Source organism: Gobio gobio (assembly GCF_949357685.1).
Source record: "Gobio gobio genome assembly, chromosome: 10".
Classification (NCBI taxonomy): domain Eukaryota; kingdom Metazoa; phylum Chordata; class Actinopteri; order Cypriniformes; family Gobionidae; genus Gobio; species Gobio gobio.
Window position 1 is genome coordinate 11,494,352 of NC_137116.1, and position 18,111 is coordinate 11,512,462.

An 18,111-nucleotide genomic window follows, 5' to 3' on the forward strand; every position below is an offset into this window, starting at 1 on the left:
TCTCTCTCTCACACACTCACACATACATACATATACACACTCAAACACTCTCTCTCTCTCACTCACACACACACACACACACACACAAAACAGATTTACACACACACACACACACACACACACACACACATACACACTAAATTAGTGATTAAATTAATGAAATGAATGCTTTTATTCAGCAAGGATTCATTAAATTCATCCATTATTTTTGATAAATAAAATCAAAATATATTAGAAAACAATTGATATATTTTTAAACCAAAAAAGATGCTCAAGAGAACAAAAAACCTCCAGAAAACATTCCTCTATACTAGAAAACATAAACACATGTCTGGAGATCATGGGCTTAATGACATATACTTGGAAAACAACAATAACTCCCTGGAGAAAGAATTTTACATGTTGTTTTCAAGTCCATCCCGTCATGGTCAAGCTTCATCAGAGCTTAAAGATACATTCAATCAAAACAAATGTGAGCTGCTATTCCACTTAAACACAAAGAGTGAAGTGGGAGCGCTCTCCAGCGGGGTTTCCATGGCGATGGTCAACTATGCCGCAAGTCTTGCCCTGCGCTTTCAATCTGCCCAAAAGTACCCAGAATTCAGGCTTCCCGCAAGTGCAGAAATAGGTCATAGCTTCATTAGGGTGGAGCTGAAACTCCCACCAGAACAATGAGACACACACTCGTCCGAACGGCATGATGACGCGCTGCTGTTTCATTCATAAGCTAATGATGACCTGTGATAAACAGCTCATTAGTCACAAGCATCATGTTTACTATTGCTCATGCTAACAGAATGTGAATCATTCAGACATAAATGATTCCTCAAATCATGTGTGTTGTTGAGGAGAGTGTGCTGCTACTTTACTAAATGATGCACCATTTTCACCTGCTGGACCACAAAACAGGCAGAAAAATCCCACATATGCACATTAAAGGAGAAAACAGAGTCATATCCACCCACAACACACCCCTAAAAACAGCCTAGCAACTACAACCACACCCTAGAAACAGCCTAGCAACACCCAAGCAACTACAACCGTACCCTAGAAACAGCCTAGCAACATCCTATTTATCACCAACAACACCCTAGCAACCACCAAAAATACCCTAGAAACAGACTAGCAACACCCTAGCAACCACCAACACCACCATATAAGCCACCTAGCAAATTACCCATAACATCCTAGAAACAGACTAGCAATGCCCAAGCAACCACCAAAAACACCCTAGAAACACCCTAGCAACAGGTAATAATACCCTATAAACCACCAAGCAACGTCCCTACCAAATCACCGACAACAACCTAGAAACAGCCTAGCAATGCCCTAGCAATCACCCACAACATCCTAGAAACACCCTATCAACCACAAACATGCTAAAAAACCACCTAGCAACACCCTAGCAATCAACAACAATGTATAAACCACCAAGCAATGCCCTAGCAAATCAACAACACCCTAAAACAGCCTAGCAATGCCCTAGCAACCACCCACAAAACCCTAGAAAGAGACTAGCAACCAACAACAACACCCCAGAAGAAGCCTGCAATGCCCTAGCAACCAACAACAACACCTATAAACCAGCAAGCAATGCCCTAGCAATCAACCAAAACACCCTAGAAACAGTCTAGCAAGCCCTATAGCAACCAACCACAACACCCTAAAAACAGCATTACAACACACCAACAACGCCTTATAGCAACCAACCACAACATCCTAGAAACAGCCTAGCAATGCCCTAGCAACCACCAACAAACATCCTATAAACCAGCAAGCAATGCCTTAGAAATCAACCACAACACCCTAGCAACAGCCTAGCAACACACTAACAACCACCAGTAACACCTTATAGCAAACAACCACAACATCCTACAAAACAGCCTAGCAATACCCTAGCAACCACCAACACCCTAGAAACAGCCTTACAATGCCCTAGCAACCACCAAACCACCAGCAACCAGAACCCTAGCAGCCAACCACAACATCCTAACACCCTAGAAAAAGCCAAGCAACACCCTAGCAATCAACAACACCCTATAAATCCCCTAGCAATGCCCTAGCAACCAACCACAACATCCTACACCCTAGAAAAAGCCAAGCAACACAATAGAAATCAACAACAACACCCTATAAATCCCCTAGCAACGCCCTAGCAACCAACCACAACGTCTTAACACCTTAGAAAAAGCCAAGCAACACCCTAGCAATCAACAACACCACCCTATAAATCCCCTAGCAATGCCCTAGCAACCAACCACAACATCTTAACACCTTAGAAAAAGCCAAGCAACACCCTAGCAATCAACAACACCACCCTATAAATCCCCTAGCAACGCCCTAGCAACCAACCACAACATCTTAACACCTTAGAAAAAGCCAAGCAACACCCTAGCAATCAACAACACCACCCTATAAATCCCCTAGCAACGCCCTAGCAACCAACCACAACATCTTAACACCTTAGAAAAAGCCAAGCAACACCCTAGCAATCAACAACACCACCCTATAAATCCCCTAGCAATGCCCTAGCAACCAACCACAACATCCTACACCCTAGAAAAAGCCAAGCAACACCATAGAAATCAACAACACCACCCTATAAATCCCCTAGCAACGTCCTAGCAACCAACCACAACATCCTAACACCCTAGAAAAAGCCAAGCAACACCCTAGCAAGCAACACCCTAGCAATCAACAGCACCCTATAAATCCCCTAGCAACGCCCTAGCAACCAACCACAACATCTTAAACAGCCTAACAATGCAGAATTACTTAGCAATGCCCAAGCAACAACCCAGAACACCATATTAACTGAAAAGCAAAACCCTGGCAACACCTGTGAAATTGAAATTGAAATCTTAAAAGTACATAAAAATAATTATTTTCAGATAACAATATTAATACAATAGAAGGCCGCTTAAGTGCACTTAAAGAGAGCAGCCTTTCATGACTGTCTCTTAACACGCATTTAAAAGTGCACTCAATAATGTCAAATTAAAATACATGACAGTGAAGTTCCAACAGGAGTGACATTATGTAAATGTATGAAGGATGTGCTGAATGCGGAGTCTCAGTGAGGGGCTTTTCTGATTATCAGTCGTTCTGAACAATCTGACGGCCAGCTGGCTGCACTCGTCCTCTACATGCGCTAATTCCCAATTACTGCACCTCTTCTCCTCTCAGCCACTGCAGATGGTGCCGCCACACAGACCCAACTCTCTCTCTCTCTCTCTCGGTAAACGCATCTGCCTACAGGACAAAACAACCTGCCAACCGCAGATGCTGAACTCTTCACAGAGACACTTGTTGCACTGAATCATTTAATGACAGGCTATAGAGAATCAAAACAATGAAAGAAGAGACTTCAGATCATCACATATAAAGCCTAATGTATGTCAAGCAGTGACAACGGCGTCCTGTATATTTATACACTTCTATAATGTTATACATTAACTACTTACTATTCTACACGGCTGAAAAGTTGGAGGTCTGTAAGAAATGTCATGTTTTAAAAGAAGTCTCTTCTGCTCCCCCAGGCTGCATATTTGATCAAAAATACAGTAAAAAATGTGAAATATTTTTATAAATGTAAAACAGCTGTTTTAAATGTGATTATATTGTAAAATGTAATTTATTCCTGTGATCAAAGCTGGATTTTCAGCATCATTACTCCAGTCTACAGTGTCACATGATCCTCATTCTATTATTATGATTCGCCGCTCAAGAAACATTTATGATTATTATTATTAATGTTAAACACAGTTGTGCTGCTTCATATATCATTATACATGTCTTTACTGTCACTTTTCATCAATTGATGCGTCCTTGCTGAATAAAAAATGTCCCTGAACCCTTCACACATTTACTCAAATGAGCTTTAGAAATTAGTCAAATATGAAATCATAATCATAAAGATGTGTCTTACCCAGCTTGAACATCAATGACAGCAGGACTGCTCTTTTATATCGTAAATAAATCCGTCCAAACTCCATGTCCTGAAGTGATGCTCGACTTCCAGCCTCTAAACCTGCGGACATTTGGGGAAATCTTCCCACATCATCATCATCAGAGTCATGCTTTCGTCCAGCATGAGTGAAGTTTTGTCTGTTATCCGTGTCTCGTTCTGTTCATTTCACTGCTGGTGAGTTACTCTCCTGCGGGATGATGGAAAACACGGAGTGGATCTTTCCCAATCCTTTATCCTGCTCCTATCAAACTCCCGTCTGCTGTTGCACAATCTGTTAAATCTTCATCCCTGTCCCTCACTTTGATTGTCTTAGTCACTGAAGGACTCCTCCCTCTCTCCCTCTCTCTCTTCAGGAGCAGATGGCCAAAACCTCTGAGCACTTTTACATGACCTTCATCACAAATGAGTGTTAGTTTAAGCTAATTCAGCCGTAAAACCTGACAGAATTGGGGTAGTTGACAAAGAACATAGTATATAGTCGAGAGAGAGAGAGAGAGAGAGAGAGAGAGAATGCTGCAATTGTTCACAATTTATTTTAAATCATTATTTCATATAGTCTCTTAATATGAAATGCATGAAAGATGCATGGATAATAATAAAAGTGCATATATTTTTACTTTTTTTAATATGTTTATTTCATTTTTAATTTCAGTTTTACTTATTTTAGCTGTCCCCATGCTGACCCCTGTCCACCCTTTCATGGAAACGGTATTCTCTGGTGTCTGTGGCTCTTTCAGCAGATAATGCACCGCCACAAAACACAAATGCTTCAGGAATGGTTTGAGGAGCACAACAACCAGTTTGAGGTGTTGACTTAGCCTCCAAATTCCCCAGATCTCAATCCAATCGAGCATCTGTGGGATGAGCTGAACAAACAAGTCTGATCCACGGAGGCCCCACCTCACAACTTACAGAACTTAAAGGATCTGCTGCTAACATCTTGGTGCCAGATACCACAGGACACCTTCAGGGGTCTAGTGGAGTTCATGCCTCGACGGGTCAGGGCTGAGCAGGGCAGCAAAAGGGGGGCCAACACAATATTTGGTCATAATGTTATGCCTGACAATAATATCTCTGGTTAAGGGTTTAAAAAACACATTCAACATGTAAAATAATGTATTTATCTCTTTATATCCTGGATGATAACAGACTTACTCAGTTAACATGCTAGTAATATAGTCATGCGACGAAAGAAAAATGATCTATTCTTTTAAACTTTCATTATTACTTTCACATTAGCTACATGTCTTAAAATCTAATGAAATATATTCTGCAGATGGTTCTGAACAGAGCTGCTGTGGTGTCATGTCAACTGCCCGTTTACTCTGATCTGCTCTGACATTAATACAGGTCTGATCGCACTCATCTGATCTGATAAACACGAGAGCAGACGCTGCTTGATTAAACTGCTTGGGCTGAGGGTGTAAAGACAGGTAAACTCATTCAACACGCACCACATGCCTGTCTCCATCTGCATTCCTTACGGGACCCTCATTAAACTCCAGCGGGGGTTTCCTCTCTTCAGGATCCTTCTGATGGGCCTGAAAAAGTTCCAGACATTTTATTCAAATGAGGGCGATTAAGAGCTTTTACAACACATTCTTGTGTAAGGCGTTTCATTTGAAATGAACCAGCCAAATGTATACATAGGCCTAATTTTTGCTCCTATGAGGCATAAAAACGACAAAGTCCGCTTTTATTGAAGCTGCAAAAACGCTGCGGTTACGTTTGGTGATTGGATCTTAAATTAACATTATGGGAAAAATTTAATTATTAAATATTTAAAGGGATAGTTCCCCCAAAAATGAAAATTAGCCCATGATTTACTCACCCTCAATTCATCCTATGTGTATATGACATTCTTCTTTCAGACGAATACAATCAGAGTTATATTAAAAATGTCCTGGCTCTTCCAAGCTTTATAATGGCAGTGACTTGATGGGTGGTTTTTAAGTCCATAAAAGTGCATCAATCCATCATAAAAGTGCATCCATTCATCATAAAAAGGGCATCTATCCATCATAAACGTGTATCTATCCATCATAAAAGTGCATCTATCCATCATAAAAGTGCATCTATCCATCATAAACGTGCATCTATCCATTATAAAAGTGCATCTATCCATCATAAAAGTGCATCCATCCATCATAAAAGTGCATCTATCCATCATAAAAGTGCATCTATCCATCATAAACGTGCATCTATCCATCATAAAAGTGCATCTATCCATCATAAAAGTGCATCTATCCATCATAAACGTGCATCTATCCATCATAAAAGTGCATCTATCCATTATAAAAGTGCATCTATCCATCATATAAGTGCATCTATCCATCATAAAAGTGCATCCATTCATCATAAAAAGGGCATCTATCCATCATAAAAGTGCATCTATCCATCATAAACGTGCATCTATCCATCATAAAAGTGCATCTATCCATAATAAACGTGCATCTATCCATCATAAAAGTGCATCTATCCATCATAAAAGTGCATCCATCCATCATAAACGTGCATCTATCCATCATAAAAGTGCATCTATCCATCATAAACGTGCATCTATCCATCATAAAAGTGCATCTATCCATCATAAACGTGCATCTATCCATCATAAAAGTGCATCTATCCATTATAAAAGTGCATCTATCCATCATATAAGTGCATCTATCCATTATAAAAGTGCATCTATCCATCATAAAAGTGCATCTATCCATCATAAACGTGCATCTATCCATCATAAAAGTGCATCTATCCATTATAAAAGTGCATCTATCCATCATAAACGTGCATCTATCCATCATAAAAGTGCATCTATCCATCATAAAAGTGCATCCATTCATCATAAAAAGGGCATCTATCCATCATAAACGTGCATCTATCCATCATAAAAGTGCATCTATCCATCATAAAAGTGCATCTATCCATCATAAACGTGCATCTATCCATTATAAAAGTGCATCTATCCATCATAAAAGTGCATCCATCCATCATAAACGTGCATCTATCCATCATAAAAGTGCATCTATCCATCATAAAAGTGCATCCATCCATCATAAACGTGCATCTATCCATCATAAAAGTGCATCTATCCATCATAAACGTGCATCTATCCATCATAAAAGTGCATCTATCCATCATAAAAGTGCATCTATCCATCATAAACGTGCATCTATCCATCATAAAAGTGCATCTATCCATTATAAAAGTGCATCTATCCATCATATAAGTGCATCTATCCATCATAAAAGTGCATCCATTCATCATAAAAAGGGCATCTATCCATCATAAAAGTGCATCTATCCATCATAAACGTGCATCTATCCATCATAAAAGTGCATCTATCCATCATAAACGTGCATCTATCCATCATAAAAGTGCATCTATCCATCATAAACGTGCATCTATCCATCATAAAAGTGCATCTATCCATTATAAAAGTGCATCTATCCATCATATAAGTGCATCTATCCATTATAAAAGTGCATCTATCCATCATATAAGTGCATCTATCCATCATAAAAGTGCATCTATCCATCATAAAAGTGCATCTATCCATCATAAACGTGCATCTATCCATCATAAAAGTGCATCTATCCATTATAAAAGTGCATCTATCCATCATAAACGTGCATCTATCCATCATAAAAGTGCATCTATCCATCATAAAAGTGCATCTGTCTCCATCATAAAAGTGCATCTATCCATCATAAAAGTGCATCTATCCATCATAAAAGTGCATCCATCCATCATAAACGTGCATCTATCCATCATAAAAGTGCATCTATCCATCATAAACGTGCATCTATCCATCATAAAAGTGCATCTATCCATTATAAAAGTGCATCTATCCATCATAAAAGTGCATCTATCCATTATAAACGTGCATCTATCCATTATAAAAGTGCATCTATCCATCATAAAAGTGCATCTATCCATCATAAAAGTGCATCTATCCATTATAAAAGTGCATCTATCCATCATAAACGTGCATCTATCCATCATAAAAGTGCATCTATCCATCATATAAGTGCATCTATCCATCATAAACGTGCATCTATCCATCATAAAAGTGCATCTATCCATTATAAAAGTGCATCTATCCATTATAAAAGTGCATCTATCCATCATAAACGTGCATCTATCCATTATAAAAGTGCATCTATCCATCATAAACGTGCATCTATCCATCATAAAAGTGCATCTATCCATTATAAAAGTGCATCTATCCATCATATAAGTGCATCTATCCATTATAAAAGTGCATCTATCCATTATAAAAGTGCATCTATCCATTATAAAAGTGCATCTATCCATTATAAAAGTGCATCTATCCATTATAAAAGTGCATCTATCCATTATAAAAGTGCATCTATCCATCATATAAGTGCATCTATCCATTATAAAAGTGCATCTATCCATCATATAAGTGCATCTATCCATTATAAAAGTGCATCTATCCATCATAAAAGTGCATCTATCCATTATAAAAGTGCATCTATCCATTATAAAAGTGCATCTATCCATTATAAAAGTGCATCTATCCATCATAAAAGTGCATCTATCCATTATAAAAGTGCATCTATCCATCATAAACGTGCATCTATCCATCATAAAAGTGCATCTATCCATCATAAACGTGCATCTATCCATCATAAAAGTGCATCTATCCATTATAAAAGTGCATCTATCCATCATAAAAGTGCATCTATCCATTATAAAAGTGCATCTATCCATCATAAAAGTGCATCTCTCCATCATAAAAGTGCATCTATCCATCATAAAAGTGCATCTATCCATTATAAAAGTGCATCTATCCATTATAAAAGTGCATCTATCCATCATAAAAGTGCATCTATCCATTATAAAAGTGCATCTATCCATTATAAAAGTGCATCTATACATCATAAAAGTGCATCTATCCATTATAAAAGTGCATCTATACATCATAAAAGTGCATCTATCCATCATAAAAGTGCATCTATCCATCATAAAAGTGCATCTATACATCATAAAATTGCATCTATCCATTATAAAAGTGCATCTATACATCATAAAAGTGCATCTATCCATCATAAACGTGCATCTATCCATCATAAAAGTGCATCTATACATCATAAAATTGCATCTATCCATCATAAACGTGCATCTATCCATCATAAAAGTGCATCTATCCATCATAAAAGTGCATCTATCCATCATAAAAGTGCATCTATCCATTATAAAAGTGCATCTATCCATTATAAAAGTGCATCTATCCATCATAAAAGTGCATCTATCCATTATAAAAGTGCATCTATCCATCATAAAAGTGCATCTATCCATTATAAAAGTGCATCTATCCATCATAAAAGTGCATCTATCCATTATAAAAGTGCATCTATCCATCATAAACGTGCATCTATCCATCATAAAAGTGCATCTATTCATCATATAACTGCTCCACATGGTTCCGGGGGTTAATAAAGGCCTTCTGAAGCAAAAATAAAAAAGTTTTGAATATAGATATTTTTCTTACACAAACCCACCACTTCGCTTCAGAAGGCCTTTATTAACCCCCCGGAGCCGTGTGAAGCAGTTATATGATGGATAGATGCACTTTTATGATGGATAGATGCACTTTTATGGACTTCAAAAATGATCCATCAAGTCAATGTAATTATAAAGCTTGGAAGAGCCAGGACATTTTTAATATAACTGATTGTATTTGTCTTAAAGAAGAATGTCATACACACCTAGGATGACTTGAGGCTGAGTAAATCATGGGCTCATTTTCCTTTTGGGGTGAACTAATAGAATATGTATAAGCATAATAAGGCCCCTTTAAGAAAGCAGACTGGCAGAAGTGTGTTGCAATAATCCTTGTCTCACTCAGCGCTACATCTGACTAATATCATTCATCGTCAGGCCAGCCTTCGCTCCCCACGTGCATCAATGAGCCTCGGCCGCCCATGACCCTGTGGCCGGTTCTCCACTGTTCCTTCCTTGGAGCACTTTTGATAGAGACTGACCACTGCAGACCGGGAACACCCCACAAGAGCTGCAGTTTTGTCGTCTAGCCATCACAATTTGGCCCAAACTCGTTCAAATCCTTACACTTGTCCATTTTTCCTGCTTCTAACATATCAACTTTGAGGACAAAATGTTCACTTGCTGCCTAATATATCCCACCCACTAACAGGGGATGAATAGATCATTAGTGTTATTCACTTCACCTGCCAGTGCTCATTACTGTCAGTTATGTCAATCAGTTATTCCTGATTGGTGTATATGCTTTTAATAATAATAATATTTGGCATCATATTTCTATTTCAGGCCATTTTCAATGGATTTCCACAGAACACTTTACAATAAGTTTCAGTTCATCATGTAAAGACTGAAATAGTTTTTTATTGTAAAACGCACTCCAATAATCTGTGACCAGAACAATGAAAGCATCTTTCCTCAGAGTATAAACTCTCTCTTATCTCAACCCGCCTCTGCTCAGCAGATTTGTGTTATTTCTTAAACCCCCCGAATGTAAGGACACAATCTCATCCCACATGAGCGTCACTCTGAAGGAATTCCACAGCACGGACGTTTCACCTCATTCATCATCTCTGCTGTTTTCACTCCACTTCTTATTATACAGCATACGCATTTGTGGATACCAAAGCAGAATCACTGTTTGAGACAATGTCAGACACAACCTTTGCATCCATTTAATATAGTGTTGCATTAAAATATGAGCTAAAATAACCAGTACACTGTAAACATGATGGCACTTTTAACATTAAAAAAAATAATTAAGTAGTTTAATATATTCAGTGAAAAACTATAATAAATGCCAGTAATAATGTCAATTTTTTAGAAGTGAAAAATATCAAGGTGTCTTATAATTTACAGTAAAAGAAATCATAAATTGACCATCCAAATAATTACCCGTGTCACAGCTCACATTTGATGTTTTTTTTGTTAAAAGGCAGGGTCTAATGGTATTTTAATGCATTCTGTCTTATTTACACTGTTAAAGAGTTGATTCTCATGATAAACATGGCCAACATTTTAAAAATCAAATTGGATGTATGACGGAGTATTTCTGTGCCAAAAACACTCCTTCAGGATTTGGAAAGTTATTTTTCGAGTATGGCCCTGTATGACGTCATAACGGGCGTAATTGCCTGTATGGGCACTTTTCCTGGATGAGCACACACACACGTGCTGACCCCGCTCTGTGATTTTACGTGGGCTTTTACATGGGATTTTACGTTTTACGTTTTTTTTCCGAGTATGGCCCTGTATGATGCAAAAAATTACTAAATTGTCCCCCCCAATATTTGAAATTCTTGCACTGCTCTGCTGTACTTCATTATGCAGCTCTGTATGTTGTTGTTAGGATGACAAAAAAGTTTAAAAGTTACATTTTAGTCTGGTTTGTCTCAGTGGTCTGGTCTAACAACACTTGTCAAAGTCAAAATGATTAAGATGGCCAATCAAATCAAAGTAGGCGGGTTTACGTTCTCTTTAGGCTCGCGCACACTACACAGTCTTCACACACACAGACGAGCGCGTCAATCTATCGCTTAATAATGCCGTAACGGAGAGAGACTCTATTCTTTCCGGTGAAATCACAAAACATAATGCACACAAACGTGTTCCTGCTCTTAATATACAATCATTGATGAACATCTTTGAAAAAAACTGTATGAGAGCGGATTACAACCCAAAACCTTTGACACGGTTTGCAAAAATTCTACCACCGGACCACTAGGGAAAACGAATGTTGTGTTTTTAGACACGAGATCAACAATGTCACTAAAGAAGTATGTGTGTGTGTGAGGGAAAGATCACCTTGTTCAGCTTCACAAATAACCCAGCGTTAAGGGAACAGTGGATGCAGTTTGTGTTTACGGAGTTCTGCAAATGTGTGTGTGTGTTTGTTCCTGGTCATGAGTGGAAACCACAGGCGGTGAGTGAAACTGAGTCAAATGTGTGTGTTTTGTTGGCAATCGGCACGTAAGTGCATCATGTGAACAACACCAACGTATAGAGAATAGAATAATGCCATGAAGTATTGTGTGTGTGTGTGTGTGTGTGTGTGTGTGTGTGTGTGTGTGTGTGTGTGTGTGTGTGTGTGTGTGTGTGTGTGTGTGTGTGTGTGTGTGTGTGTGTGTGGCATATTTTCGTGAAATATCAGGACACAAATGTGTATAATGACATGGGTATGACATAGGTATTACAAAAAGAGGGTGAAATATGAGGACGTTCCCCATGTCCTCACTTTTCAAAATGCTTATAAATCACACAGAATGAGTTTTTTTTCACAGAAAGTGAACTGCACAGTCTCCTGTGAGGGTTAGGTTTAGGGGCAGGGGCAGTGTGTGTGTGTGTGTGTGTGTGTGATGGGTAGGTTTAGGGGCAGGGGCAGTGTAAGGGGATAGAAAATACGGTTTGTACGGTATAAAAACCATTACGCCTATGGAATGTCCTCACATTTCACAAAAACAAACGTGTGTGTGTGTGTGTGTGTGTGTGTGTGTGTGTGTGTGTGTGTGTGTGTGTGTGTGTGCCCACTGCACGCCTCCACGGACTTGGCTGTTTTCTGAAAGAATCGGTAGAGTGTATCTATCTTTTATAAATATGATAAAACTAAAGACTCTTTTGGAGATTTGGATCAACACTACTCTATAGACACTCGAGATTGACACGAGACTGGAGGAAACTGTGTGTGTTATGACCCTTTAAATAATTGTTTCTTCATCGTTATTTACATTAGGGATTTACCCTTTGCTACATTGCTACATCTTGTTGTTAAATGATTGTTTATTGCATTATTTTAGTGACATGCACTGCGAAAAATGATTTTCTTACTCAGTATTCCTGTCTTGTATTTCAGTAAAAATATCTAAACATTCTTAAATCAAGATACATTTAGATTTTCATTTAAGTTACATTTAGACATTTTAGATAATATATATTAAGACTTGTTTCATGAAAAATGTCACAATTAAGTGAGTTAATGTTTAAAACATGAACAAATATCTGCCAATGGGGTCAGAAAAATAAACTTGTTTTCACTTTGAATTAAGTAATTTTTTGGCAGATATTTTTCCTAGTTTTAAGTATAAACTCACTTAATTTTGACACAATTTCCAGAAAACAAAACTTAATATCTCCAGTCATCTTGCTTCTCCAGTAAATATATCTCCATTTAAGAATCTTTAGATATTTGTACTGGAAAATAAGACCGAAACACAGAGGAAGATCATTATTTTGCAGAGTGTTTGTTACCATGATTTGGGTTTTGGGTTTATGACACTGTGCACCTTCTATATATTAATATTTATCTCAGCCTGTGAAAAAACTACTTTGATTCATCATGTGACTTGCTCTTTTGTCAACATATTATAAAAGGTGAAAAAAAAACAGATTTAAAGTTACTATATAGTTTAAATTGAAGTTCTATTCGAAAAAGGTTTTGTACTGTATTTTCCTGGTATTGTTCTGGTTCAATAACAGGGGCAATGAATGAATCTGCTTTGGCTTTGGTAGTTGTGAAGAAGTCAACAAAAAGAGGTTTAACCAGCATAATCTGATTAAAAAGCAAAAAAAGGAGCCGAATCATCTGTTCATACTGAACAGCAGGTCCACAGATGGTGGTTTGAAGATTGAGAGTGAATTATCTTTACGAATTTCAAGCTAGAATGAGGAGATGAGCTGACTCATGATGACTGAACTCATGTGTGTTGAGATCATGTGCTGGAGTTTATTCAGCTACAGGTTTAATAATCTCTGAGTCAGAGTCTGATGGTGTTTCATACGGACACTCAGAGCAGAAATATGGGCACCTGATGGAGGGAGACTTACAGAAACCTGACGATCAGAGTAAATCAGCTTCTGAAAGAGCTCAGTGTTCTCTGATCCACTCAGAAAAAGGGATCCTTTAAAGGGACAGTCACCTAAAAATTCTGTCATCATTTACTCACCCTCAAGCGGTTCCAAACATGTAGTCTCTTTGTTCAGTTGAACACAAAATAAGATACACTATACTGCCAAAAGTTTTGGGATGTCTGCCTTTAGATGCACATGAACTTTACTGGCATCCCATTCTTAATCCGTATTGTTTACAATGGAGTCGGCCCACCCTTTGCAGCTCTAACAGCTTCAGCTCTTCTGGGAAGGCTTTCCACAAGGTTTAGGAGTGTGTTTATGGGAGTGTTTGACCATTCTTCTAGAAGCGCATTTGTGAGGTCAGGCACTGATGTTGGACGAGAAGGCCTGGAGAGTCTACGCTCTAATTCATCCCAAAGGTGTTCTATCGGGTTGAGGTCAGGACAGTCAAGTTCCTCCACACCAAACTCACTCATCCATGTCTTTATGGACCGGTGCTTTGTGCACTGGTCAGTCATGCTGGGACAGGAAGGGGCCGTCCCTAAGCTGTTCCCACAAAGTTGGGAGCAGAAATTGTCCAAAATGTCTTGGTGAAGCATTAAGAGTTCCTTTCACTGGAACTAAGGGGCAAGCCCAACCCCTGAAAAACAACCATAATCCCCCCTCCACCAAACTTTACACTTGGCACAATGCAGTCAGGCAAGTCCCGTTCTCTTGGCAACCGCCAAACCCAGACTCGTCCATCGTATTGCCTGACAGAGAAGCGTGATTGGTCACTCCAGAGAACACGTCTCCACTGCTTTAGAGTCCAGTGGTGGCGTACTTTACCCCACTGCATCCCACGCTCTGCATTGCACTTGGTGATGTAAGGCTTGGATGAGCTGCTCGGCCATGGAAACCCATTCCATGAAGCTCTACACACTGTTCTTGAGCTCAAAGTTTGGAGGTCTGTAGCTATTGACTCTGCAGAAATTTGGCGACTTCTGCGCACTGTGACCCTCAGCATGCGCTGACCCCACTCTGTGATTTTTCGTGGCCTATCACTTCGTGGCTGAATTGCTGTTGTTCTCAATTGCTTCCACTTTGTTATAACACCACTAACAGTTGAGCGTGGAATATTTCGTAGTGAGGAAATTTCCCGAATGGACTTATTGCACAGGTGGCAACCGATCACGATACCACGCTTGAGTTCACTGAGCTCCTGAGAGCGACCCATTCTTTCACAAATGTTTGCAGAAGCGTCTGAATGCCCAGTGCTTGATTTATACACCTGTGGCCATGAAGTGATTGAACACCTGAATTCAGTGATTTGGAAGAGTGTCCCAATATTTAGTGTATAAGCAGTTGAACGTAAAACGTTTAATTACCCATATTCTTCAAAACATCTTTTGTGTTCAGCTGACGAATGAAATTCGAAAAGTTATCATGGGCTTTGTCATCAGTAGGGTTGGGTATTGTTTGGGTTTTTTTCGATACCGGTGCCAAACCGATACGTTTAAAACGGTACCAGTGCCTGAACCGATACTTTTATAAAAAGAGCCACAAAACAAGGTGGATGAGATTTAAAGAATGGCTTTTTACTGAATTTTTTTAAATTATTTAAATTGAACAATTTATTACAAGTTTAAAGTATACTTAAATATATAAATATAAATACAAAACAAAATTTACTTAACAAATTCACAGTAAAACTAAAGCCACCTAACCAGACTACAACAGGACTAATTTAACTCTAATAACAGTTACAGTAATAACGGCAGTCGTCTGTATTCTTGGTCTGCTGCAAACCAGCTTCAAGCTTCAGCTTTATTTTGCAGAAATAATGCAGTTCACTTTCAGCAGTTCTTGTCCATGGGGCAGATTTCTGCTTGTACATCAGATAAATGAACACTGTAGGCCTGCATTACATTTATTTGAATGCATTAATGAGAGAGTGATTGTGTGTGTGAATTACTCATAACGTCTCTATTCATTATGAAGCTGTAGTTTGTACTTACTTCAAAGGTATTAAAATATATGCCTATAACGGTTGAGTTTCTAAGCTACTTTAGTGACTTTACTTTAGTCACAGGACAGCGTTGATCCTGCGTTTCTGTTCTCCTCTGCGCGCGATCTTCACGTGATGTGCGAGCTTCTGTCTGAGTGTTCGTTTGTCACAATATATCAGGCATTAGTTCAACATAATACACATCTGATGGTCGGAACTCGTTTTTAATGTTCAAACTGACAGGGCTTAAACCACATACAAATGACAAAGCTTTGTGAGGAAGCAGGTGAAAGAGTCTGCCTTCAGGGCGTGCGCGTTGTCGCGTTTAAACGCATTTACTTGACAAACTTTATGAGCACGAAAGTGAAAGTGGCTTCGGGGCTTGCACGCGCCGTCTCTCTCTGTGTGTGTGTGTCAGTGCGTAGGCTATAAGAACAGCAATTAACTGACCTGTATAAACTGTGTAAAACATGCAGTTGCTATAGTGATTCTGGGCATTTATAAACACAGATAACTGCTCCTGCATCTCTCTCTGTGTGCCTTCAAACTGCACTTGATGTGACTGACGGGGCGGAGTCACGTGAAAACCGAAATAACCGACATGGGAAAAATACGTCGGTTAGAGGTTCTGAATGTCGGTTTCGGTTATTTTTCGATTAATCGTACAGCCCTACTATATAATGTGTATCTGATGTTAATAAAACACGTAGTCAAGTTATCTTTAACTGTCTGAAAGGATTGTTTTTGCCGCTTCCATAGACATCAGTGTGTATTTTTTTGCTAGTAATTTTTACAGCATTTAAATGTCTGAAACCTAAAATAAACATGATGTGGTTGAAAACACTGAATAGTTGTGATATGTGACGAGTGCTGAGCGTGTCTGTCTCTGGCTCAGCACCAGCCAAAGCGCAAAAGCAGGTTTGAATTTAAGTGTCACCGAAAACTGCGTTCTGATTCGGTCCGGTACATACCGGTTATAAAGGCACCGGTATTCGGTACCCAACCCTAGTCATCAGACCGTTTTGCTCATCAGTCGCTGTGGCTAGTGGCTAAATGTTTGGCATTGTTGAACCTACTTTCACTGGTTGCAGTGAAGAATACAATTTGATCATCAGAATCATATTTTAACAATCCACTTTAAAAGCTAATTATCTGACTTAAATTAAATTGCAATGGAACAATTAACAGGATAGTCTGTCATTTATTGACCCTCGTTTGACTTTCTTTCCACGGTGAAAATTTGTTTTATCAAAATCTTCATTCTGCCTTTTTCCCACAGAATGCAGTGACCTTCATATCATGCACTTCAACTCTAATAAAACCATATGAATAGTTTGTTTACCTGTTGCACGAGTCTCTTCATACAGCAGGTAACATCCCCAACAGATCTGCAACAATGTAGGAGAAGATCACAAGTCAAGCGCACAGTATTATAAAAGAGCGAGCATGCATTCATCAGTATTACACAGACTTTATGTGTGCGCATATCAATTTATTCCCTAATTGTGTGAGTATAATAGACATCCTGCAGGGATGAACTAAGACTTGAATAACAAGTGACCCTTAAATAGCAAATCGCCATTCCAAAGTCATAATTGTAGCCAGTCTAGGCAACATGAAGCTGTCAGATAATTTGCGCCCTCTAGTGGTGACTGCTAGTCACAGCACAAACTGCTCTTGTGGGTGTTTGGATGTAAAGCAAGAGACACAATGTAGGAACTTGATATTTCTTGTCAATATCACTCAGACCGCATTTATCAGTATCTATTAACTCAGAGTTAAATGTTAAATGCGGTAGGAACTTGATATTTTTTATATCAAGTTCCTTTTTTTGCTTTTATATTTTGATATTACTTGGAAGTAGGAACTTGATATTTCTTGTCAATATCAGACCGCATCAGATCGCATTTATCAGTATCCATTAACTTGGAGTTAATGGATATTGATAAATGCGGTCTGATATTGATGAGAAATATCAAGTTCTTATTTTATGTATACATGCATGTGTGTATATATAGACACTACTGGTCAAAAGTTTGGAAAGATTAAGGTTTAATGTTTTTGAAAAGTAAGTCTCTTAATCTCACCAAGGATCAAAAATACAGTAAAAACAGTGAAATATTATTATAATTTACAATAATGGTTTTCTATTTGAATATAATATCAAAATATATTTTATTTCTGTGATCAAAGCTGAATTTTCAGCATCATTACTCCAGTCTTCAGTGTCACATGATCCTTCAAAAAAAGATAATTTCTTATTACCATCAATGTTGAAAACAGTTTA

The 18,111-nt window shown here is 38.5% G+C and overlaps 1 protein-coding gene across 1 annotated transcript in view; it reads right to left on the reverse strand.

Moving 5' to 3' along the window:
- The window catches only part of crb2b (crumbs cell polarity complex component 2b), a gene marked incomplete at its 5' end in the record, with an annotated part of 48,016 nt that extends 44,021 nt beyond the window's left edge, over positions 1 to 3,995 (reverse strand). The window contains one exon of the mRNA XM_079826376.1: positions 3,929 to 3,995. Within this exon, the coding sequence (XP_079682502.1) occupies positions 3,929 to 3,995 (67 nt within the window). The remainder of the gene's footprint in view (positions 1 to 3,928) is intronic.
- Positions 3,996 to 18,111: the final 14,116 nt, after the last annotated feature.